Below are 25,002 nucleotides of genomic sequence, written 5' to 3' on the forward strand. Positions count from 1 at the left end.
TGGCATGCTATAGTCCATGGGCTCACAAAGAGTCAGACAGGACTTAATGACTGAACAACAACAGGATAAATCCAAAGAAATCCACGTCAAAACACACCGAAGCTAAACTCCTGAAGACTAAAGATAATGTAAACACTCTTGAAAGTAGCCAGAGAAAAATTACCTGAAGGGAAACACCAATCAAATAATAAGATTTCTGATCTCAAACCCACAGAGGTGATGGAGAATGAACCAGCACCATATTTTTCAAGTGCTAAAAGAAAATGGCTGTGAATTCTATATCCAGTGAAAATATCCTTTAGGGGTGATGGGGAAGTAAAGACACTCTCAAATGTTGGCAAACTAAGAGAATTTGTTGCTAGCAAACCTACCCTAAAAGAACTGCTAAGGGAAGTTCCTACAAAGAATGGCTTGGAACTCCAGAAAGGGCAAAAGAACATGGGATTGAGTGAAAATAGCAGTAATCATATTAGACTATTCTCTTGAATTTCTGAAATCATTTTATGGTTGAAGAAAAAACAATTCTATTTAAAAGTTGGGTGGGTAAGGAGACCTAAATACACTTTACTCCAAGAGGAGTAAAATATAATACCAGGAGGGGGGTGGTGTTTACTCAGAGCAACCACTAAAAAATCAATACACAGCCATAAATAAATATGGAATAAATAGAGATGGAACCCCCCAAAAACGTTCAAGTAACTTGCAAGAAGGGGTTACTGAAGCAGGATCATTTGCCCAATTCACAGCAAGTCAAATGCAGAGATGCTGAAGTTTGCAACCGAGAAAGGGTTTATTCACAAGGCAGCCAAGTGAGGAGATGGGAGAACCAGTCTCAGATTCCTCCCCCGCCCCTCCCCACAAAGGCCAGGGGCTTGAGATATTTGCGGGATAAAGAAGTGGGGTGGTCTTAAGTGTGAGGAAAGGTGCCTGGAAAGGTTGTAACCAGAGCTCTGTGCAGGTGTATCTGAGTTACCTGCTTCCTCATGGGATGCATATTCAAAAATATCAGAGCTTAGCAGGATATGAGGGGGAGGTATTGCCCCTCTGATGTCAAAAAGTTCTTTGTAGGACACCTACTCAGGCCTAGTTTTAGGGTCAGTGGTCCCAACAAGTCTTAGCTGGCTCAACCTTGAATTAGACACAGCTGACTCAAAGCTCCTGGCAAACAAGTAAAGCAAATATCTTATAGTTTGGGCTACCTGAAGCTTGGAGGGCATGCAGTTTGCAATATAATAATTAAGTGAAGGCAGGCTGCAAGCAGAGGGGTTTTTAACAAGCTCTAAGACAAGCTCAATAATTTCTGCCAGTCATGTTTCTTTTAACCCTATGGGACACAGCTTCAAAGGTAAGAAAAAAATAAAGAGGAAACAAAACGATGAAACAGCAGACTTAAGATGGACCTTAAATGAAAACCCCCTACATGTAACATCTACATATACCAATTATTATTTTAAAAAAATAGATATTGGTGGATTTTTAAAAGTGGGATTCCCTGGTGACTCAGATGATAAAGAATCTGCCTTCAATGCAGGAGACCTGGGTTCCATCCCCGGGTCGGGAAGATCCCCTGAAGAAGGGAATGGCTACCCATTCCAGTATTCTTGCCTGGAGAATTCCATGGACAGAGGAGCCTGGTGGGCTAAAGTCTATGGGGTCACAAAGAGTCAGACACAATCCAACTATGTGCTATCTTCCGATACACTGTATGCACATTTCAAATATGACCTAGGTAATCTGAAGGTAAACGGATGGGAAAAGATATACCAGGCAAACATTAAATACACAAACACACACAATTTAGGTAAATGGGTTTATTTCATTCAAGCAGAATTTCTTTAGTAAAATTTCCTAAAGGAAAGATTTCCTCTCCCCCTCTACTACCTCTCATTTCTTCCTTCCCCACCAACACATGGTGTCTGCCCTTCATTCTTTTTCCCATGTGCTTATAACCCCAGAAAACACATATTTACTTATGCCTGTACATACTAACCTGCTCAGGTATACATGCTAAAGTGTTATGGCTTTCTTTATCAAAAAAGGGGGAATTCACTTTATAAAGATATCTCTATTATTTTCTACTTCTCTCCCAATAACATTTTGAGAGGGTTCCACACCATCAATGTGGAAACAATTCCTTCTATGCATAATTTATTCAAATTAGATTTTATTGATGGCCATTAACTCTGTCTCTAGTATTTACCCCCAAACAATGCTATAAACACCTTTGAAAGTAAACAGAACCATCACAATAATCAACCAGTGATTCTTAAACTGCCACTAGGAGGAGGACCTTCACAGAACTGTAAACCGATGGCAATTTCTGCTCCTTCCTGAATCCTTCCACCCAGGCAAGGGTTTCCACCTCACTCAGCTGCCTGTCCCGGGTTTAGGCAGACTGTAAACCCTGTGGTGCTATCTCAGAGGAGGATTTCGTGACCTCAGAACAGCACAGCATTCCTGCTTGTTTCCCCTCTCAGCCCCGACAGACATAAGACACATGTTTAAAATGCAGGTTCCAGGTTCTGGGCAGGAGCCCTGGGCCCTTGCTTTGGGCACAAACTCTACGTAAGGACACTCAACTCATAACCCAGGGCTTTCTCAGGAGAAAGGGGGCCAGGAGATGGAACTACTGAAAAGAGATTCCCTACCAGGGTCAGAAATTTTTCTGGTGCCCCGAGAATGAACCAAGCCTGACATGGCCAAACACTGCACCATCTTGTCTTTTATTGAACATCCTGAGGATGCCACACAGTGAACTCACATCCCACCTATAGTGCTGCCCTGGACTCAGGGCCCCTCAGAAGCATCTTCTCTGAACCACAGTTGTCCCAAACTCCTTGAAGTCTGCAGAGGTGACCCACATCTGCTTGAAGCTGCTTAGGGAAGTGACGATGGAGGCACCAATCCATGTGGAGAACCAGCGGTCGGGTGGTGCCGTGATCTTGATGGGGGTCCCCTTGGTGGCCAGCTTTTCCAGCTCCCTTAGAAGCCGGTCATCCAGCCCCTGGAAGAGCGTGGTGCCACCGGACAGCACAATCTCCCCATAGAGGGTCTTCTGGATGTCAGCGTCACATTTGGTGATGCTGCAGGAGACCATCTTGGACAGGCCCGGGTTCTGGACGCCCAGCTGCTCAGGCGAGAACAGGGCCTCGGGCGCCTGGTACAGCTGGTCCCCGATGGGAACGATGTTGCCATCAGGCAGCTTGTACTCACGGAGGACCTCCTCCGGCCTCCGGCCCAGCTCTTTCTCCGGCTCCAGGGCCACATAACACAGCTTCTCCTTGATGTCGTCCACCAGGGCTTTGTCCAGCACACACGGGAAGGTCCTCCCGCTGGCCAGCAGCAGCCGGGTGAGGTGCTCTGTGATGTCCCTCCCTGCCACATAGAGCTTGGTGACAGCATGGGGCAGGGAGTAGCCCTCGAAGATAGGGACAGTGCAGGTAACCCCGTCCCCGCTGTCCACCACCAGGCCTGTGACGCAGGCCGAGGCGTAGAGGGCCAGCACAGCCTGGTCCGACAGGTAGAAGGCAGGCACATCGAAGCTCTCAAACATCAACTCGGCCATCTTCTCCCGGGTCTCCCTGGGGTTCAGTGAGGGCTCTGTCATGAGCACCGGCTGGTCATTGGCCTTGACTCCCAGCTCCCACTCAAAGAGGTGCTTCCAGAGCTTCTCCATGTCTTCCCAGCCTGTGATCAGGCCACGCTCAATGGGGTAGTGCAGGTGAAGGATCTCGTGCCTGTGCAGGGCCTCTTCCCCTACAAAGTACTTCTTCTGGTTGGCCCCCGTCAAAGGCGTCTTAAACTTGGGGTGTCCCACGACAGAGCTGACGACGTGGCGGGGGCCAATCTCTCCAGACAGTCCTGCCTTACAAAGCCCGGATCCATTGTCAAAAATCACTGCTGGGCGGTCTAATACGTGCGGGTCAAACATGCCTGCAGCATCCTCATCTGCGCTCCCCCCAAATAAGCTGGAAGCCCCTCAGGCCACTTTGTGACATACGAGGCTCCTCTGGAAGTTTCGAGGCACAGGATTCCACGGTCTTGGGGTGTCTCCCAGGCAGGGCTAGCAGAAGGCCGGTCCCCGAGAACTCTCCATCCCCACCTCGCAGAGCTACTCTCCTCTCAGGAAGCCTGGCTGCTGAGGCCTTTTCAGGGATGACGGCCCACATGTAACAATCCAGCCAAGGTAACGATTGTCTTCAGCCAACATCAGAGGGCCTTTCGGGGTGGGGGCCCAGAGTCTCTGCACACACCTTCCCTGCCTCAACTGGTGAGACTCCAGACAGGAAGGCTAGCCATTCTTGCAGGTCTACGACTCGCTGGCCTTAGAGCCAGTGGAGCAGCCCAGCCAGGGCCAGCCCATAAAACTGGTGTCTCTGGCCCTCTGTCTGGAGGGAGCTGCTGTCTGGAGGGTGACAGACACACTTCTCTTTGATAAAGGGGATGACCAAGCACCTGGCACAGGTCCAGGTGGGAGGGGCAATGCCCAAGACTCTAATACCGCAGGCACTCAGTATGTACTTTTGGAATTCAGACTCTTCCAGGAAGCTTTTGGAGATTTCTTTTTTCTTTGCCCCATGAGCCCTGACCCTGTCTCACAGGGTAGCTGGCTAGGCAGAGGCCTCTGGGCCTAATAGCTCTCTCTCCAGGCACATGTGGCCATGCTCTAGTTTGATGTCAGGGCCCCTCCTTGCCCTCTGCAGCCCCAGAAGCACTGTCACAAACAATATCCAGTGGTCGAGATGTTGGGAATCCATTGAGCTGTGAAGACAGAGGTCTGAGGTTTCATGGCCAGGCAGCCCTGATCAAAGCCTGAGACATCTCTGTTAGTGAGTGGTCTGTGACACAGTTGGCCAAGCCCACTGAAGCATGGTCAGAAGTGACCAGGTCATCAAGGCTGGCAAGGCTGCAGGTTTAGCCAAGCCCATGAGCGGCTGGATGGGGGCCACCTGCTCCTATAGCCCCACGCTCACACCCTGGGCTGGTTCCAGCTGGGAGAACAATCTGGAATGGAGCACAGACCTGGAAACCAGGGTTGAATTTTTCTTGATGAGGGTGGAGCCAGTCTTAGTGAACAGGATGCTGACTTGACATTCTGTCACTTCCACAATCACCACCCCTCTCCCCTCCGCAAGCTCCTTCCCCTTTCAGAATGCTCTCCCAGGGGACCACCGCCCTTCCAGACCCCACATCCATGGGTGGCCCTCTCTATGTGTCTTGCTGACCCTTCTAAGTGAAGCAAAAGTGAAAGTCACTCAGTCGTGTCCAACTCTTTGTGACCCCATGGACTATACAGTCTGTGGAATTCTCCAGGCCAGAATACAGGAGTGGGTAGCCTTTCCCTTCTCCAGGGGATCTTCCCAACCCAGGAATCAAACCCAAGTCCCCCACATTGCAGGTGGATTCTTTACCAGCTGAGCCATAAGGAAAGCACCCCTCCTGCCACCGCCACCAGCAAAAAGGGAAATAGGTGCTAGACATGCAGTGTTGATGTACAGTGTGGGTGTGTGCTGTAGATGCATTGTGTAGACCAGCTTTGTGGGCGCCCCAGTGCTGAGCCTGGGAGGAATCAATAGAGACTTAGTGTCACTGAGATTCTCCCCTGAGGACAGAATTACACACACGCGGGGTTGATGGTGGGTGATGCCCCGCCCCCAGCCACACAGCCCAGAACAGTGGGGACCTCAAAGATGTAGGCTCTGATGTTGAGGGAGCCTGTGTGCATGGAGGCTGCTGGGCTGAGAATGGTCAGAGAATGCAGTGTCTTGGGGATTCCAACCTGCTTGAGTCACAAGGCCCTGTGCACTCGGGTTCTCAGGCTTTGCTAGAACTTTCCCATTGTTGCCAAACACTCCATGCTGAATCAGGAATGTGACCTCAAAATTTCTAGATTTTGTCTCTAAAAGTGGCCCACATGGGTGGTGATATAAGCATGATGTGTGCAGAGGTCAAATGCCAAGACTAAGCTGTGTCCTGGGGGCCCAGGGCTGGCTGAGATGTGGGCATTTGTGGGGGAACAGAGCCGGGGCGGGGGGTACAAATGCTCATGAGAGCTTGGACTGAACAGCTGGGTGGTGGTGTTCTGAGGATGCATGACAAGCATGATGCATAGCGATGCCCAGGCCAGCGCCCCATCCTGGTTCAGATCCACAGACACACACCGCACTGCCCACACCATCTCCAAAGGCCCAGTGTGCACGATGATGGCCTGCCTGGCAGGTCCAGGCCCTCCCACCAGTGCCAGGCAGGTGGCACTGGTGCCAGACCTGTAGTGGGCAGTGCTACATCCCTCCATCACCCCTGCCCATCCCGGACAAACTCAGACCCTCAAGGAGAGAGCTGTGAAGGCTGGGTCGGCCGTTGAAGCCGTGTCTCCAAGCGAAGCTGTCTAAGGAGATCCAGGACCCCGCTTCCTAAATGTTTTCACTCCCCACTCCCCCGACCCTGGCTGAGCCTGAGAGTCAAACAGCCCTCCTCCCTGGACCTGAAACTCTCTCACTCCTGACCACCCATGATGGTCGTGACAATTGGGGGCCACATGCCTTGCAGAGTGGACCCCTGCATTACTCGCCTCTGTGCATGTGACTGAAAGGACCACAGCAGGAACTCAGCTCCCCTGTTGCACTCCTGGGTGTGCTGTTTCAGCGGTCCCAGGCTCTGGGAAGGCTTCTGTCTCCACCGTTGAAAGTGTCTGACCTGCTGACAGATTGTCCATCACCTGGAGAGAGGCAGGAAGACCCCACTGCCAAGAAGCAGGCTACTCTCTGGGGGGTGACACCATATGGTCACTGGGAAAACCAGTGGTTTATGAGCTACGTGATGCTCTGCTGGTTTCAAGCTCCCCTCCAGAGATAAATTCCAACTCATGCTGCTCAGGTACCCAGAAGCCTCCATCAAGCCCTCCTTCCTCCTCTCTGTCTGCCGCCCATCCCTCCAGCCCCCTGGTCTGGACGTCAGGGAGGGGCCATGGGTATCTTGGTGCACGTGTCCTCATGGATGGCCGCAGCTATCTCAGCCCCTTCAGTGGCTGCAATGCTCTGAGCAGTCACGGTGGGGTTGGGTTTGATATTAATCCCAAATGGTGCCCCTCTTCCAGCTCCAGTCAGAAGCCTCTGTCCAGGGCCACCCTGTCCCCAACCCATGCCAGCCATGCCTCATAAATCACTTGACTGAGTTTACGGGAGAACCAGCCACGACTCATCTCCCTCTGTGAGGCAAGACTCACACCACGGTGACTCTGTAGGGCTCACTTCCATCCTGTGAAGGAAAGCTTGCTCTGGTTTCTGCCCCAGTGGTCACATCCAGTAGCAGCCCCCCAGCCCCCACATGGCCCGTGCCCTCAATGGGAGTTGGACGGCAACTGGGCAGGCTTGGGCAGTTGCCAGGCATTAGACCTTGGGAGTGGCTAACCCTGGATCTGCTGGGCACCCTGCTGCTCACTGCCCTGGCTACTGAGCCTAGGCCAGCTGAGCCCTGGGCCAGGGCCCCTGTCTGTCCTGTCATCCCTCATTTCTTCTGTCACCAGTGCCCAGAGCCTTAGCCAATTAGTGACCAGCAGACTGAGCTCATTAGAGCTGGCTGACATCTGGTGGCCAGACCCTGCCTGCTGAAGGTCTGGACCAGGGTCAGCTGCCAGCCTGAAGGAACAGGAGGATTCTGTAGATGGCAAGACAGTCACTGCTTATGCGAGAAAGAGAATGGTGGATGTGTTGGAGGGAGCTTGTGGGAGTACAGCCCCCTGCCCAAGGATGACTTCTCTTCCACCACTTTGTCCCAGGCACTCCCAGAGGAGCCCAGAGACCCAGGCACTCTTCCTGGGAGACTAGTCCCTTTGAATCTCTTAGATGGAAATTGTATCACCTATCCACCCATCCGTTTTTCCATCCACCCTCCATCCATCTATCCAGCCACCCACCCATCCATCCATTCACCCACTCACCTACCCATTCATCCATTTATCCATCCATCTACCCACTCACTCGCCCACCCATTCATCCAATTCACCATCCACTCTTCATCCATCTATCCATTCACCTACCCCATCCACCATCCATCTACCCACCAACCCTTTCACCCACCCACCCACTCATTCACCAGCTCCATCCATTCATCCACCCAGTCTCCTGCATAATTATCTCCCCTCCTCCCCTCCCTCCTGCCCTTCCACCCACCTTCCCCTTCTTAGTAGTTGAGCTGTGCATCCGGTCTTGCTGTCCACCTCCTTTCTTGGTGAACTTTGAGCTGAAGTATGGCACCCAGGAGTCCTGTCTGCTCTGTCGTTCTCTTCAAGCCAGCTGGGAAAGGAACAAAGATCACTCCTCTCTCAGACTCCCATGAGGCTGGCTCACTAACCTGGACTGGACGTCAGTCACATGGCACTAAAAAAGCCAGTATTGGTGGAGCAGTAAGAAGGAACTGGCCCCGAGCTGATATCCTCTGAGGACCTTAGTAAAACAGCCCTTGGTGGGGCTGTCCACTTCAGCATGGCTTAGTGGAGACCCCACTAAGTGGTCAAGTGAGACAAATCTGTTTAGGGGAGAGGAAGTCTGAGGCCAGACCACCAATTACCCCCACCACTGCTTTTTGTCCCTGGGTCAGGAAGATCCCTTGGAGAGGGAAATGGCAACCCACTCTCTCCAGTGTTCTTGCCTGGGAAAGCCCATGGACGGAGAAGCCTGGTAGGCTACAGTCCATGGGGTTGCAAAGAGTCGGACACGACTGAGTGACTAACTCTTTCTGCTTTTTGCCCTTCACTTTATGGATCCCTGGTCCTGAGCACTTAATATTTTTTTTAAATCTTGAAATGGGATGGATGGTTAGGTAGATGATGGATAGGTGGGTGGGTGGGTGGGTGGGTGGGTTGATGGATAGATGGACAGAAAATTTGGGAAACACAAGAAAAGCATTGCAAAGCAGATATTAAATACAAGTGACCCCACTTTGCTCATATCTTGGAATGCTCCTTGGGATTTTTCGATTTCAAAATCCAAGGAGGATGAGCGTATCTATGTCCAACTGCCCACTTTCTCACATGATGCCTTGTCTGACTGTCCTGTGTGGTCTGTATCCTCCACATCCTGCTGGTGTGCTGGAGTTCTCACAGAGCCGCTTCTGTGGGGTCTGTGCTTCCCCGCTGGGACCCGTAGGCTTCCGTCCCTCTCACCCTCACTTTCCCTGGCCACAACTGCTCAGGCCAACCCAGCAGCTTTCATCAGAGCCCTGGGGAGGGGCCAAGCAGAGCCCCCACATCCGGAGCCCATTGAAGGGCTCTTGGGTGGTAGGGTTTCTCTCGCATTTCAGAGAGAAACGCTCTTGGTCATGCGTTGAACTGGGGGTGCTGTTGGCTCAGGAGCCAAGTGCCCCAGGGCTATGGGAGAGTATCTGAGATTGGTCACTCGTCACCAGTCATAGTTGGACCCTGTGGGTGTGTCCACAGCTCCAAAGGCAAGGGCTTTCCTCGTTCATCACTCATCTAGGTGGAGGTGGGCAGTGATGATGGGAGAATGTGGAGGGACCTCAGACTTCACCTGGGGCAGCTCCCCTCCCCCTCTAGGTGGGGTCTCCAGAGCACCCCCCGCCCTCCACCCAGGGCAGAGTCAGCAGCAGGCTCCCTGAGGATCAGAACCGGCCTCCAGACTCTTCAGTGGAAGCCAGCCTGGTCAGATCCCCTGCAGAGGCCCCCTGTGTGACCACAGTCTCCTGCTGGTGCTCCTAGCCCAGCACCACCAGCATTTCTCCAGGGGCTCCCAGGGGCCAGGTAGTCTGGGGTCCCCACCTGGAAGACAGGCAAGAGCCTGGAACTTCAGCCACCTCTAGTTGCAGGTGCAGGAGGTGGGAGGGGAGAACTGCTCTGGCTGCTGGCCTCCTGCACCCTAGTCCCCCACCCCTGCACTCCAGCCCTGGCCCCCGATGTCTGCACTTCTCCCACTCCCCTTTCTAATCGTCTCCCTACTCAACCGTATTGTCACCTCCTGTTTGCTGCTGTGACAGGTCGCTGATCATGTCCTTCCAAAGTAACAACTGGCCTCTTCATGTAGGTGGGAGTGTTGGGTGGAGAGTTTACCATCAGGCTGCATTATCTCCACATTTACTCCTGAGCATGGTGGAAACCTGTGGCTGGCGGGCAGTGAACCTGGGGTCGCACGGAGACTGGCTGGCCCATCAAGCCTTGTAAGTGTCTAGACTGCTGATGCCCTGAAACCAATTGCAGCCTCAGAGGACGTGTACCTCTGTGTCCAGCAGGAGGGGACCAGTCCCCACCTGGCAGGAGACACAGAGAGGTGGACCCTCACCTGGGACAGGTGTGGCTGGAACTCCAAGACTGAGGTTTTGGGGACCCACATTCTGGATCCAGCAGGACAGTCCCCACACCTCCCTGCAACAGATCCAGGGCTTTTCAAGGAACCCACAGATCTCAGCAGATCTGGGAGGCAACCTTTCCTGATAGGGGTGTCAGTTGCGTGTTGGCCATCTGAAACGCTGAGTGGCCCAAGCCCACATCTCAGGAGTGTGGACACGGTTTTGCTGGCCTTCCTGGCGTAGACCAGGGTGGTCCAGAGGCCCAGCACTGCCACCTGGGCAGGGTGGGGGGCGATGCTGCCCTCACAGCTCAGTGGCCATGACTGAATACCCCAGGCTGGACAGCTCCCACAGCAGACACCTACCCCACACAGCCTGGAGGTTGGATGTCCAAGATCCAGTCGGGTCCAGCTTCCCGGGCTCCTGCTGTGTCTCCACAGGGCCGAGAAGGCTGACTCCGGGGTCTCTTCCTGTTCTTCTAAGGGTGCTAATCCATCCTGGGTCCCCACCCTCTTGACCTTACCTCGCCCTAATTGCCTCCCAAAGGCTCCGCCTCCAAATACCATTGCACTGGGAGTCAGAGCTTCCACATAGGAACTGGAGGGACACATTCATCCAATAGTAGGGGCCGTCCTGTTCCTCCTGCCACAGAAGGGAGCAGGAGCATTGCTCTGCGGGCAAGGTCGCTGGGGCCTAAGCCATCAGCAACTCAGCCCGCACAGCCTTCTGGCAGGTTCATCTCACTACAGGGCAGGTGGGAGTTGCCTCCATCCTGGACAGAGGAGGGTGAGAGAGAGGCCTGAATGTGCTGAGATGCAGGAGTCTCTGCTCAGGAGGCCAGAGGGGAGAGGGGAAGGGGAAGAGGAGGCAGCCAGAGGGGAGGACAGCATTGGAGGGGGCTGGGGCAGCCAGGAGCCTCACCCACCTCCAGAGGAACCACAGACAGGCTTTTGGGCAGAGCTGTCCCCTCTCCTCTGGGACTTGGAAACCTCAGGGCCCCAACGTGTCCCCTTCCAGATGATGCATATTCTTGGAGGGGGCCATGGCCTTGCAACCATTAGAAGCAGCAGAGGTGGGCAGACCAGAGACAGCCTTGGAACCAGCCTCTGGTCATGGCTTGGCAAGCCCAAGAGGCTCCTTCGGCTGGGGTAGGAGTGATGGCCTCATCGTGTCCTCTGTTCCTTTTGCTTTTATTCTTTTGGCTTTGCTCCAAAGGCAACAAGCCACTGATGGAAGCATTGAGGCGACGGACATTATAAAGTGACAGAGGAAGACCCCTCCTCACATCCCCTCCCCACGATGTAAAGTGACGACGTGTGTGCTCAGTCATAGCCGAATCTTTGCAACCCCATGGATGGTAACCCGCCAGGCTCTTCTGTCCATGGAATTTCTTGGAGTGGAAATATACTGGAGTGTGTTGCCAATTTCTTCCCCATCCAGGGATCGAACCCACGTCTCCTGCGTCTCCTGAACTGGCAGGCTGATTCTTTATTGCTGAGCCCCCTGGGAGGGACCCACCCCCGCCAATCCAGGTGCTTCTCCAAATGTGGCTACAGTCACTGCTGGGTCCAAATCTTCCAGATGTTTTCCAGGCACAAGTGCATCTGGAAACACCCAGAAATAGGCTTTTTCTGGAAAACAGATGCAGCCACACACACCATTCTGCCCTCCCCTGGAGAGTGTTGTGCCCTTGTCCCCAAGCCTGAGGAGCACGGCCTTGACCTTCTCAGCGCTGCTTAGTGACCTGTCATCCGAATGACCGAATTCCTCCAAACGATCTCTAACGAGGCTTTCCCATTTAAGAATTTTTCAGTTATTGACGTTTTTCAGATTTTAAAAAAAGTATCATAAATGCAGTCTCAGTCATTCCCCACATGCCCCTCTCCATCCCCATGGTGTGGTCGAGGATTGGACGCTAACTTAGAACCACACAGGGACAACTGCACATGTTTACAATGTGGTGGGGGAAGCTGCCAGGGTCGGAAGCCCCATTTTTTAGATTTAATTTTAATTTTATATTGGAATAGAGTTGATTTACCATGTTCTGTTAGTTTCAGGTGCACAGCAAAGTGATTTGGTTACCCATATACACACATTCTTTTCCATTATAGGTTATTACAGAATATTGAATAGTGTTCTCTGTGCTCTAAAACAGGTCCTTGTTGATTATCTATTTTATATATAGTAGTGTGTCAATGCTAATCCCAAACACCTGGTTTATCCCCCCACCTATCCCAAATGGGCTTCCCTGGTGGCTCAGAGGTTAAAGTGTCTGCCTGCAATGCAGGAGACCTGGGTTCGATTCCCGGGTTGGGAAGATCCCCTGGAGAAGGAAATGGCAACCCACTCCAGTATTCTTACCTGGAGAATCCCATGGACAGAGGAGCCTGGTGGACTACAGTCCACAGGGTCGCAAAGAGTCAGACATGACTGAGTGACTTCACTTTCACTTTCACTTTATCCCAAATGGTAACCATAAGTTTGTTTGCTGTGTCTGTGAGTCTGTTTCTGTTTTGTAAATAAGTTCATTCACATCATATTTTTAGAGTCCATATATAAGGGATGTCACATGGTGTTTGTCTTTCTCTGACCGATTGACTTCACTTAGTGTGACAGTGTCTAGGTCCTTCCATGCTGCTGCGAATCATATTATTTCATTCTTTTCAATGGCTGAGTAATACTCCATTGTGTATATACCACATTTTCTTTCGTCATTCACTCAGCTCTCGATGGGCATTTAGGAAAAGACTCAAACCAATAAAATTAGAAATGAAAAAAAAGTTACAACTGACACCACAGAAATACAAAGGATCGTAAGAAACTACTGTTACTACTGGCAACTCTATGCCAGTAAAGTGAACAGCCTGGAAGGAAAGGACAAGTTCTGAGGCACCATTTCTGAAGGATGATGGAGCAAGTCTTGAAGGGTCGCTCTCCTGTCCACGTGCTGGAAAGCTGCCACATGGAGAATCAGAGGCAGGGCATGCTTAGATCGGCAGCTCCTGCCAGGCAGTCTCCTGGAGCTGCAGGGACAAAGGGCCACACCCGAAGGCCTTTCACAGCACACACGTCTTGCCTCGCAGCTCCAGGGCCTGGAATCTGGGCGTGGCTCACCCGGAGCTACGGCTTGGGCCCTCATCACATGGCTATTCAGCTGCCGGCCAGGCTGTGGTCACATCTGAAGGGTGGATGGGGAGGTGAGAAGGGCTCCAGCTCCCAGTTCACCATGTAGTCGTCAGCAGGCCTCAGACCATCACCTGGGCCCCCTCCCAAGAAGCCTCATGACACAGCAGCTGGATTCTCTTAGTGAAGCAGTTGGGTGTGGGCATCCAGGACGGAATCATCCTCTTTAAGCTGATCTCGAGGTGATGTCTCATCACTACCCCTGCTGTTCCTGTTGGTCAGAGTGAGTCAGCCCAGGGTAGAGCAAGGAGGGGTGCCTAGAGAAGGAGTCACTGAGGGCCATCTTGGAGGCTGCCCTCCTGGGCACCGACCGGAGCACCAGGACTGGAGGGAAGGTCACCGGCTGGCAGTGCAGACCCACTCAGCTCAGCAGAGATGCTGCCTTCTGCTGGCCACTCAGGGCACTAATGGAGTTTAATGGAAAGCAGTGCGTGGCTGTTTTGGGAGAGCGGGGGACACAGTCAACCAGCAGGAGCACCCCAGCTGGGCACAGCCTCTTCTGGACCCCTCCCTGGCAGCATAGCTGTGTAAAACACTAACACGGCCGCTTCTTATTGCTTCAGAATGCTCCTTCCTGATCTAGGACATCCCGGGGGACCTAGGGTGACATCTTTCCCTCCACACCCCACCCCACCCCCTGCTTCCTGACCCTGGAGTCTCTGAGCTGCCTGGCACCCCCTCACCCACGTGGCCCTCAGACAAGGGGTCTCTCGCCCCCTGCCGGCCCTGCTGGAACCGCCCATAGAGAGATCTGGGGGGGTGGGGGTGGCGGGGGCGGGGCTGGGGCGCGAGAACAAAGGAGGCTTGTCAGCTTCATGCAGGCAGGACACCAGGGGGGAGGGAAAAAAAAAATCAATGTTTGCTAAATAGGGGGAAAAAAAATCACCCTGACTCAGTGGGGACAAGGTTTATTTTCAAGTGTATTAAAGTGATTACCCAGAGGAAAAGCGGAGCAAATGAACAAGTGTGCAGAGTGGTGAGTCGCTCGTTTTCCCGAAGAGCTCGGAAGAGCAGGCTCTGTGCGCGCCCCCCGCCCAGGCCGGACACAGCCAAGCTTTCGGTTTTAAATAGTTTATAACATTTCAGAGGCAGCGTCTAAGTGGGGGCCGTCCCTGGAGAGGCCCGGCAGACCTCTGCATTTAGCCAGTGATAAATAACCCGGAGCGCACAGGGCCCGGAAGGATCCCAGATTTAATTCAAATAATTTAAAATCTAATGTTGAAAGAGCTCTTTGCATTCATGGGCCGTGCGCATTTCCAGCTGGAGAAAGAAAAGGCTTTGTGTTCCGGGTGGGGGCAGGGTGACAGGCTGGAGCCCGAAGTTTGGGACTAACCTTTTTACCATGTGCTGCTTCCAGCCCGCTCACCAGCATTTTTCATACTGTAAGTGGCATCGGTGCTGAAGCCAGACAAGGGGGGAACACGATTTATCCTCTCCTGGAGTTTTGACTCCAGGTGAAAGGATTTTTGTCCATGGCGAGGTTGCTTCCTCACAAGCCCCTTCTCTGACGATGCTCGTCCCTCCCCACAGCTCAGATTTCTAGATGGAAGCATCTTGATGCAGTCGCGGTCCCCCACGCCACCCCTGCGAATCCTCTGGGGCCTCATGGCGTGGTCCCTGTCACGGTAGGAGGCTGAGGCCCATTTGAGGATGGAGCCCCCACTCCGCATCACCCCCAGCCAGCCTCACCCACACATCAGGAAGACAACCAGGGCCACCAGGAGATGATCCCAAGAGGCTGGATAGGAGGCTGAGACTGGCCAGAGAACCCACGCTCAGTTCTGAAGGATGTGCGAACAGTGTGTTGTGTCAGTGTTGGCCCAAGATTCAAGGCCACCCAGAACCTCAGAATATGACTGTTTGGAAATAGGCTCTGCAGATGCAATCAGATCATCTTGGGTTAGAAAGGACCCGAATTCCAATGATTGATGTCCTAGGAAGAAGCAAAACCAGAGACACACAGGGAGAGATGCATGATGACCGAAGCAGGGGTGACATGTCTACAAGCTGAGGACTGTGACCCCACCAGATGCTAGGAAAGACCTGAGGCAGGTAGTCCCTCAGAGCCTCCAGAAGTACCCAGCCCTGACCACAGCTGGATTCAGAATTCCAGCCTCCAGACTGTGAGAGAGCAGATTTCTACTGTTTTAAGTCCCTGCCCCCACATTTTGGTGTTTTGTTACAAGTCCGGGGAAGATTCACAAGATGATGTCAGAGGTCTGAGTTGTGTAGCAATTGTGTAGTTGTGTAGTTACAACATGCCTCCATCTGTTGGCGTTACATAAACACAGGTGCCAATGCAGGAGACACAAGAGATGCAGGTTCGATCCCTGGGTAGGGAAGATCCCCTGGAGGAGGAAATGGCAACCCACTCCAGGATTCTTGCCTGGGAAATCCTGTGGACAGAGGAGCCTGGAGGGCTACAGTCCAAGGGGTCGCACGGAATCAAACATGACTGAGCACACACGCACACAGGTGTCATGACTGGTGATAAAAAGCATCCCCTATGTGAGCTGCAGTCTTTCCAGGAGCTGTTTGGAAGTGGCTGCAGGCACCCGGAGCCAATGGACACATTTCTCAGCAGCTTTCCCACAGTCTCAGAATGTCATGGGGACAAAACACTCACCAGCTTGCCTTTCTAAAGTGACCCATTTCCCCAGTCCTGACTTACCTTTCTTTTTCTTTTAAGAGAATCTATGGGACCTTCTCTTAAAAGGTACCCAAAAGGCACCCTCTCCTGTCAGAATTCATCTCTGGCTTGGGTGGCAGAGGCCCTGGAGCATCTTGGAGGCACTCTCAGGAGAGGGAGGTAGTCCCCCCAAACCGTCTCAGTCCCATGTCACATCTCACTGTCTCCCAGCAGTGTCAGACTCTAGGCAACCAGCCACACAGATCTAGGCTGCCAGGGGCTCAGACAAGATTTCTGTAGAAATAAACATTATGGGCCCTTCAAGAGGGAGACCCTGGCTGTTTCCTATGCTCTAGCTTTCACTGTGACCCTGGTAGACGCAGGAGCGATGGCAGTGACTGATATAGCTGGCCAGGTGGGTCAAGGTTGCCGAATGGTCCCCTGGCTAGACATGTGGGGTTTGACAGCTTGCCCGACCAGCTGGTGAATAAGTCAGTCAGCCAGGGCTTCTGCTTCAACATCCTGTGCGTGGGAGAGACAGGTTTGGGCAAGTCCACCCTCATGGACACCCTGTTCAACACCAAGGTTGAGGGGGAGCCAGCCACCCACACACGGCCGGGTGTCCAGCTCCAGTCCAATACCTATGACCTTCAAGAGAGCAACATGGGGCTAAAGCTGCCAGTTGTTAACATGGTGGGCTTCAGGGACCAGATCAACAAGGAGGACAGGTACGAGCCCATCGTGGAATTCATCGAGGCCCAGTCTGAGGCCTACCTGTAGGAGGAGCTGAAGATCTGCAGGGCACTGAACACCTACCATGATTCTCACATCCATGCCTGCTTGTACTTCATCGCCGCCATGGGTCATTCCTTGAAGTCTCTGGACCTAGTGACTCTGAAGAAGCTGGACAGTAAGGGGAACATCATCCCCAGCGTCATCAAATCAGATGCCATTTCTAAGAGTGAGCTAACCAAGTTCAAAATCAAAATCACCAGCAAGCTTGTCAGCAACGGAGTCGAGATCTACCAATTCCCTACAGATGACAAGTCAGCAGCAGAGATCAACAGAACCATGAACGCCCACCTGCCATTTGCTGTCATGGGCAGCACAAAAGAAATGAAGATAGCTAAGAAGATGATGAAACTGTGGTGGTATCCCTGGGGCCCGGTGCAAGTTGAAAATGAAGCCCACTGTGACTTTGTGAAGCTGCAGGATATGCTGATCTGAGTCAACATGGAGGATCTCCAGGAGCAGACCCCCGGCCTGCGCTGTGAGCTGTAGCGCTGCTGTAAGCCGGAGGAGATGGGCTTCAGGGACACCGACCCTGGCGGCAAACCGTTCCGTTTATAGCAGACATGTGAGGCCAAAACGAATGAGTTGCTAGAGGAGCTCCAAAAAAAAGAAGAGGAGATGAGGCAGATTTTCGTCCAGACGGTCAAAGAGAAAGAAGCTGAACTTAAAGAGGCAGAGACAGAGCTGCATTAGAAGCTTGACCATCTGAAGAAACTACACCAGGATGGGAAGAAGAAGCTGGAGGATAAGAAATCCCTGGATGACAAAGTGGATGCTGTCAAACAGAGAAGGACGACAGCCAAGATGCTCCAGTTCCAGGGCTCCCAGGTTGGAGGCTCTCAGACTCTGAAAAGAGGCAAAGAGAAGAAAAACTTTTAATAATCTTGTCTTCAGCAGCTGCACTAAGTCTAAAGGAGAAGACTCCCATTATAGAAGAGTTAAGGTTCCCTATTGTCTCAAACCAGAAACCAACCAATACCTTCTCCCTCCAAATTGGGTGTGCATGCACACACACACACACACACACACACACACACACACACACACACTCTCTCTCTCTCTCTCTCTCTCTTTAACAAGTGTTCATGTGTCCAGGCAAGAAGCTCTCTTCCAACTTACATGGAATTTTAAAAGGAAATGTCTTGTCCTAATCTAATAAGGCAGGGAAAGATCCATCCGAGCTGGAGAATGGACCCAATGTAACCTCAGAGAAACAATTGCAGGATGACTTACCCAAGTGTAAGTGACTGAGACAGGAGAGCTCAGCTGTGGGTGTGAAAGTACTACCTGCAAGTTTTTCATTTAAGTTTTCTGTTTTTCCTTTCAAACACCAATTCTCAGGTTCAATGGGTTGATTGTCTACAGCCACTATTAAACACTTCTAAATATGGATGAGAAAGTCAAGCAACATTCATATCTTCTTCAGCATTCACAGACTTTCTGCAGACCCCCTCAGCAAGAGGGGTGAGTGGATCTACTACCATTCAGGTGGAGAAAGGAAAGAAGAGATGAAGAAAGGAGAGATGGGGAGTTTAAGCTTAGTGAGAGCAAAATTACTCCATTCAGCCTTCCAAGGCCAGTTGGGGTTTTGAGAGAGGTTTCTGCTCAATGTGGGACCTGGAGGGAGAGCTTTGATGTTGATAAATCTGCCCTGAATTCGTTGGTTTAACTTGCATTGAAATACCATTTGAGTGTGCCCATCCCCATATAGCCCTACAACCATTGCCATTCTACTGTCCCGTGTCTCCTGAGAGAGCCTCTTTGCATGTTTTCCAGAATCTGTGTTCATTCTTCCTTTCTTCTCCTTTGTTCTTTTTGCTCAGAAATGTGACCAGTCATTGCTCCTCTGGGGCTTTTTTCGCCAGGAGAAACAACCCAAACCCAGCACTATTTAGCTTGATATCTTTCTAATGTCCATGTCAATTTTCAATAAAATTCAAAGAAATGCTCAAAAAAAAAAAAAAAAAAAAAAGGCGGGGGTGGCGGGGGTAGACCCTCCAGGGTGCTCAGGAGCGGCCTCTCTGGGCAGAGCCAGCGTTGCAGGTCTGAGGTCTTGGTGGGCATGAATTTGAGTAGGTGGAGTTGGGCTCGAACTACCTGGGATTTCCTAACCCAACACAGAGAAAACTGCAGGCCTGAGCCCCCTTCTCTGGTGTTTTGTCTGCCCACCTCCCTCAGGGCTGATAATCCCTTACTGCTCAGGAAACACAGCCGGGCTGGTAGACACCGTGAGCACCTGGCCAGACCCACTGCCCGAGACGGGAAAGGATCAACCGGTGTCCTCACCGCTTCCATCCTTCAGTCTGAATAAATCCCCGCCTAGACTGTGTCCAGACTGTGTCCAGAGACAGCTGACCCTGCCTTCCCTTCCCTACTCTCCCTTGGCTCACCTTGCTCCCCATGCTCGCCTTCCTTGGGCTCCTCATGGTTGGGGTGCTTGGAGAGAATTTCCTCCGAACTCCCAGAGACTCAAAGGGGCCTCCTGGTTTCCCCCTCCACTACACTGTCCAGCAGGGGAGCCGCAGCCTCCTGTGACCATGTCCGCCCACACTCGCAGGGCCCCAGGCCACTGAGCAGTAGCCACGTGCAGCTGGTGGCTGCCAGGCTGGCCCACAAGGGCATGGAGGTCTGTGGACAGTGCTGTCCAGGACCACTCCTGAGCAGCCTTCCTGGCACTGCCCAACGTGGCTGGTGAATCAGGGGTTCGTCCGTGTGTGGGTTTTCTGACCATAGCCTATTGTCAGAGATGGGTTGCTGCATGTGTAGGACCTGCCTGCAAAGGCATTTTCTCTGGTTTATCTGAAGCTCAAATTTAACTGGGCATGAATTTGTGTCTGCAAACCTGGCTGCCCCACCTGCCTGCACCCAGCTCACAGACATCGGTTCAGAGTCCTAAGCTCCCTGGGGTGGGCATGTTCACTGCTGGTCTGGCTGGTGTTTTCCTCAAAGAAACCCCAAACGTGGAGCAGCTCTGATTGCAAGTGCCCTCCCCATCCCGGCCTAAGGAGGCAGGCAAAGGGGGAACGTGAGCCTCGGCGAGGCCGGCTGGGCATCCGTGCCAAAGACATGCCTGCAGCTTTCCAGAAGGGAATTCATCCTAAAAATGGAAACCACCCATCCCCCATACCCCACTTGTCTGCCCAGACTCCCGGGAGAGGGACCCCTGGAAACCCTGTGGCAGACACTTGACACAGCCCCAGTGTACCCGCGGTTCTCACAAGAGCTGGGCGGTAAGCGTTACCCACGCTCGGCCCTTATCACCACGTTCCCAAGTTATCAGCAGCAGCTCCCTTAGCCTGAAACAGCCAGACGGAGAGCTATGGGAGCCTGGCGGGTGCCAGGAACCTGGGACAGAGCCTGCCATGCGGGGGGGAGAGCGACGGTTTGTGCCGCTCCTTCCTGTGTCCTTCAGGGCCCAAATCTTTGAAGATGCTGTTTCAAAGGTTTAGTGTGGATGAGCCCAGTGTCCCCACCTTGACCTCACACTCCATCAGGGTGTATCAAGTGCCTGGCTGAGTTTGCTGGGGACACTCGGTGGGCAGTGGGGTGGGCAGTGGGGTGGGCAGGGGCAAGGTAACACATACTTGTCTGGATGGTGTCAGAGCCGGGTACGTGCCATGAAGAATAGGAAACAGTTGGAGACGGACTGGGCAGAGGGACAGGTAGTCAGGGATGTCCCCACTGAGCTGAGACCCCAGAGGCTAGGCAGAGGGCGCCATGGGGGCCTGGCTGCAGAACGTTCCAGCATGGCAAGGGAGCAATACGAGGGGCAGAGTAGGCAGAGGCCTGGGGCAGGAGGGACTTGGCCCTCCCAGTTCTCTGCTCGCCATAGACAAACACTGGCTCTTGAATTCGGGATGTTTCCCCATCAGCCCTGATCTGATGGATTTAAGTCAGAAGAAGGACCACATCTGATGCCAGTGGGCGAGGGGTGGGGATGGGCAGCCAGGCCTTCAGGGCAGGGCTGGACTGGGCTGGAGCAGCCAGAAGCCCCAGGGCTCAGGTCCCCTAGCCTTCAGCCCCTTCTCTGTGCACCCACAGTCAGGGAGGGTCCTCTCTGCAAAACGTGGCCAGGTGGCCTGGGCTTCTGAAGGAGGAGGCCCCAAGGAAAGCCATAACCCCCACAGAGAGGCCTGGGGGCCCCATCTGTAACAGCCACTGGCCTACAGCTTTGTCAAGTGGCCCCAGCACCCTGGCTTGTACCCCACACTGTAGACAGGGGGCAGGGTTTGTGAGCTTGCTGGGGTTCTCTCCCCACTGGAGAGTCAGTTACAAGGGAGCCAAGCGGCAGGACCCCACATGATTGCTAGCCTGATTCACTCTTGCCTCCCAGGAGCCCAGTAGAAGCGAGGTTTTCTGAATTAATTTTGGTTATTAGCGTGGGCTCCTAGGAGCAGATAACTTCCATGCAGGCGGTGCTGCAGTGGGCGTTCTTGTACACATATCTTTGCACAGGGGCGTCATCTGCTCCTTACAATCAAATCCCTGATGCAGCGGGACTTCTTGGTGGTCCAGTGGTTAAGACTGCCTTTCAACTCAGGGGGTTCAAGTTCAATCCCTGGTTGGGGAGCTAAGATCCCACATGCCTCCAGGCTGAAAAACCAAAGCATCAAACAGAAGCAATGTGGTAACAGATTGCATAAAGACTTTAAAAATTGTCCACATCAAAAAATCTTTTAAAAAGTCCTTGAGGTGGGATTTCTGGGTAGACGCCCCGTTAACCACTTGTCTGAGTCGGTCTGGGCTGCCTCCTGGCTGTATGTCCTCTATAGCAGATGCAGTTGGAGGGAGGGCAGAATGGAGAGAAAGAAAGAGAGAGGGGATGAGTGCCCTGGTCTCCTCTTCCTCTTATCAGGGCACTAATCCCTTCCTGAGGCCCCACCCTCACGACCTCTTCTAAACCTAGTCACCTCGCTGAGGCTCTGCCTCCTAATACCATCATATTGGAAGCCCACACTTGAATTTGGGGACACACCACATCTCACAGCTGCAGAGGAACCCCAGCTGTGGCACCACTCCACATGGAGGTGGCCCTTGAGGACACGGTGAGAGGAACTTTCTACCGTGCAGAGCTTTGGGTGGAGAGAGACATGGCCCAGGTGAGGATCCAAACACACTTGTGGGTAGTGGTGACCAACTTCTCAAGTCTCTTGGAAGACTAGGAGGAAACAAACAAGAAGATGAGGGATGAGGAATCCTGGGAAGAGGCACACAGATGGACTGCTGAAGACAGCACAGTCAGATGGCAATGTCCACCAGGGCCCCAAGCAGCCCTGTGGGCAGGGCAGCATTGCCAGTCCTCAGGCAGCCTCTGGCCTCAGCCATCTCTGTTAAGGGCACTGGACTCATGGATGAAGTAGTCATGACCATAGATTTTGAAGCGACCGTCTGGACTTCTTCTCACTAAGGCTGGTAGTATCAGGGACTTACCATGAATTTCTGTCATGACATCACAACATCCCCCAAAGGTGCCAAGCAGCCGCTCGGTGGCTGGTTGGTTCCATGAAACCACTTCCCTGCTGGAAAGGCCAGGGACTCATCTTGATGGATTGCTGTGTGTTCTGGGTGTGGGTGTCCTCTTCCTGCATGCAGGATCTCCTGGGCACCCCAGCTCCCCTGACCTTCACTGTCTCCTAGAGTTTGCTCAAATTTATGTCCATTGAGTCAGCGATGCTATCTAACCATCTCATCTGCCATTGCCTTCTCCTTTTGCCTTCAATCTTTCCCTGCATCAGGGTCTTTTCCAGTGAGTTGGCTCTTCACATTAGGTGGCCAAAGTTTTGGTGCTTCAGCTTCAGCATCAGTCCTTCCAATGAATATTCACAGTTGATTTCTACTAGGATTGACCAGCTTGCTCTCCTTGCAGTCAAAGGGACTCTCAAGAGTCACCACAGTTCAAAAACACTAATGATTTAGCACTCAGCCTTCTTCTTTATGATCCAACTCTCACATCTGTACATGGCTTCTGGAAAAAACCCACAGCTTTAACTATATGGACCTTTGTCTGCAAAGTGATGTTTCTGCTTTTTAATATGCTGTTAACTGTAAATGGACAAGTACACTAATTGTGGTCATAAAAGAAAAAGCAACCATGACATCTAGTGGATCCCCTCACTAGTCAAGTCAGCTAGATCAGAAGGAGCACGAGTTCATGGGGAGGACATCCAGAATAAGGAAATGATGAGTCAGTTGCATCGCGAGTTTCACTGGAGCTGTGGGGCTGCAGTTCATCACACTAACCCTCTTCTTATAAATTTTCCCAGGAATGAAGAGCAGGCTCATGGAGGACCTATGGATGGATGGCTGGGTTTGAACTGAGAAACAGGTGACTCTGAGCCAGCGAGGGTGGAGCGTAGTAGATGCTACTGGGGCTCCACTCAGATCCTGGATCGATGGCACAATCTCCTCACTACCCGAGTGGTGGGTGCCGATGGTTTGTGTCACCTCCTTCTCCAGAGAACTGCTTTCAGGTCCTGGAAGGCATGTAGCCCCCAGGGCAGGCTCCTGACCAGTGAATGTAGGGGTATGAAAGGACAGACCATGGCCTCTACTGCACACTTTATGTATAAGCTAGAGCCCATCCGCTTACATTCCAGAGACTCTGCTGGGACCACAAGGGACCATCTCCCTCCCTTCTCTGCTACTACTTCTCCCTTACAGGATTTTTCTGGTGAGAACATCCCTGACACATGCAGCCACACCCCACGTCTGGGGAAGCAGACGCAAAGAAGACATGTGAACAGACCCTTGCTGCTGGCGGGGCAACTAGAATTTTAGGAAATGGTCAGGAAAAACCACGATATTATCACCATGGTGATATTATCACATGGTATTACCACTATGCTCTCCAGAGTGAGTAAACCCTGGGTTCACATCCCAGGTCTGCAACTTGCCCCACCCCTCCTTAACTCTCACTCTTTGCAAAGTGTGGAGGATAATGGAAACCCCGGGTGGCCAACACGGTGCCCAAAAAGCACTTGGTAAAGCACCTGCTCTTGATCAGTGCTCTGGGCACAGTGGTCACTGATAACACAGCAATAAGGAGGAAATCTGGCTCTACCTCCCAATGAGATGGTTGGATGACACCATCAGCTCAATAGGCATGAGTGTGAGAAAACTCCAGGAGACAGTGAAGGACAGGGAAGCCTGGCATGCTGCAGTCCATGGGGTTACAAAGAGTTGGACTTGACTTAGCTACTGAACAAAAGCAACAACAACCTCAGACTCCATCCACTCACAAGTTTCTCTAGAAACAGGACCCCAGTTACCTCGATGCCTGGAACCTGATCCCAACCCTCTGTGGATTTCTAAATTGAGAGCTTACAACAATAGTAAATGATTAGAAAGCAGGGCGGGGGGGGGGGTGGCGCGGAGAGAAAACTGGAGCTGTGTGGATGTGTATATTCAAATGTTGGGGCTGAGAGAAATACAATACTTATGTCTTGATGAGTGGGATAGCTCCAAACATTTTTCCTAAGAAGACATACACCCTCTAAACAATTTTGCCACCTTCTCTGTCCTTGGTCTACACATATCTCCCTGCTGGATTTTGAAACTTGTAAGATAGATGCACTCTTTCCACCAAAGGAGAGTCCTTGGTAATGCAGCAATTACCCTCATTCCCAGTTTATAAGGTTCCCTTATACAAATAGATCAGCTTCCGGGGTACCAAATTTATCCTGGCCTCTCCTGGGGAAATTCCCTGTGCCTTGGTCAAAACTGACCACTTGGCAGAACATCACAAGCTGGGGGGCTTATAAAAAGTAGACATTTATTTCTCAGAGTCTGGAGGCTGGAAGTCCAAGGTCAAAGTGCCAGCAGATTTGATGTCTGGTGGAAGCTCAATTCTGGGTTCATGGATGCCATCTTCCCCTGTGTAACCCTCATGTGGTGGAAGGGTGAGGGAGCTCCTTGGGGGTCTGTTTTATAAGGGCACTGATTCCACCCATGAGGGATCCACCTTCATGAACTAACCAACTCACAAAGACCTCACTTCCTAATGCGATCACATTAGGATTTAGGATACCAACATATGGATTTGGGGGAGGACATGAGCAATCAGTCTATTACAGTCTCTTCTAATATCTCCTGGCACCTGC

General features: G+C 52.2%; 1 protein-coding gene, 1 non-coding gene and 1 pseudogene across 2 annotated transcripts; 2 read left to right on the plus strand and 1 right to left on the minus strand.

Moving 5' to 3' along the window:
- Positions 1–2,797: 2,797 nt before the first annotated feature.
- ACTRT2 (actin related protein T2) lies at positions 2,798–4,016 on the minus strand. Its single transcript, XM_004013769.5, has one exon. The coding sequence runs from the start codon at positions 3,929–3,931 to the stop codon at positions 2,798–2,800; it is 1,134 nt and encodes a 377-aa protein (XP_004013818.1). The 5' UTR covers positions 3,932–4,016.
- Positions 4,017–12,544: 8,528 nt separating this feature from the next.
- Positions 12,545–12,616, plus strand: TRNAC-GCA (transfer RNA cysteine (anticodon GCA)). The gene has a single exon. It is a non-coding gene; the product is annotated as a tRNA-Cys (tRNA).
- A 3,883-nt stretch (positions 12,617–16,499) lies between these two features.
- On the plus strand, positions 16,500–17,782 carry LOC101103167 (septin-6-like; annotated as a pseudogene).
- The last annotated feature ends 7,220 nt before the right edge of the window (positions 17,783–25,002 follow it).

This window comes from Ovis aries, chromosome 12 (genome assembly GCF_016772045.2).
Source record: "Ovis aries strain OAR_USU_Benz2616 breed Rambouillet chromosome 12, ARS-UI_Ramb_v3.0, whole genome shotgun sequence".
Classification (NCBI taxonomy): domain Eukaryota; kingdom Metazoa; phylum Chordata; class Mammalia; order Artiodactyla; family Bovidae; genus Ovis; species Ovis aries.

Bases quoted from the DNA above. Each gene is read 5' to 3' on its own strand.
- ACTRT2 (XM_004013769.5), bottom strand. From the start codon at position 3,931: ATGTTTGACCCGCACGTATTAGACCGCCCAGCAGTGATTTTTGACAAT.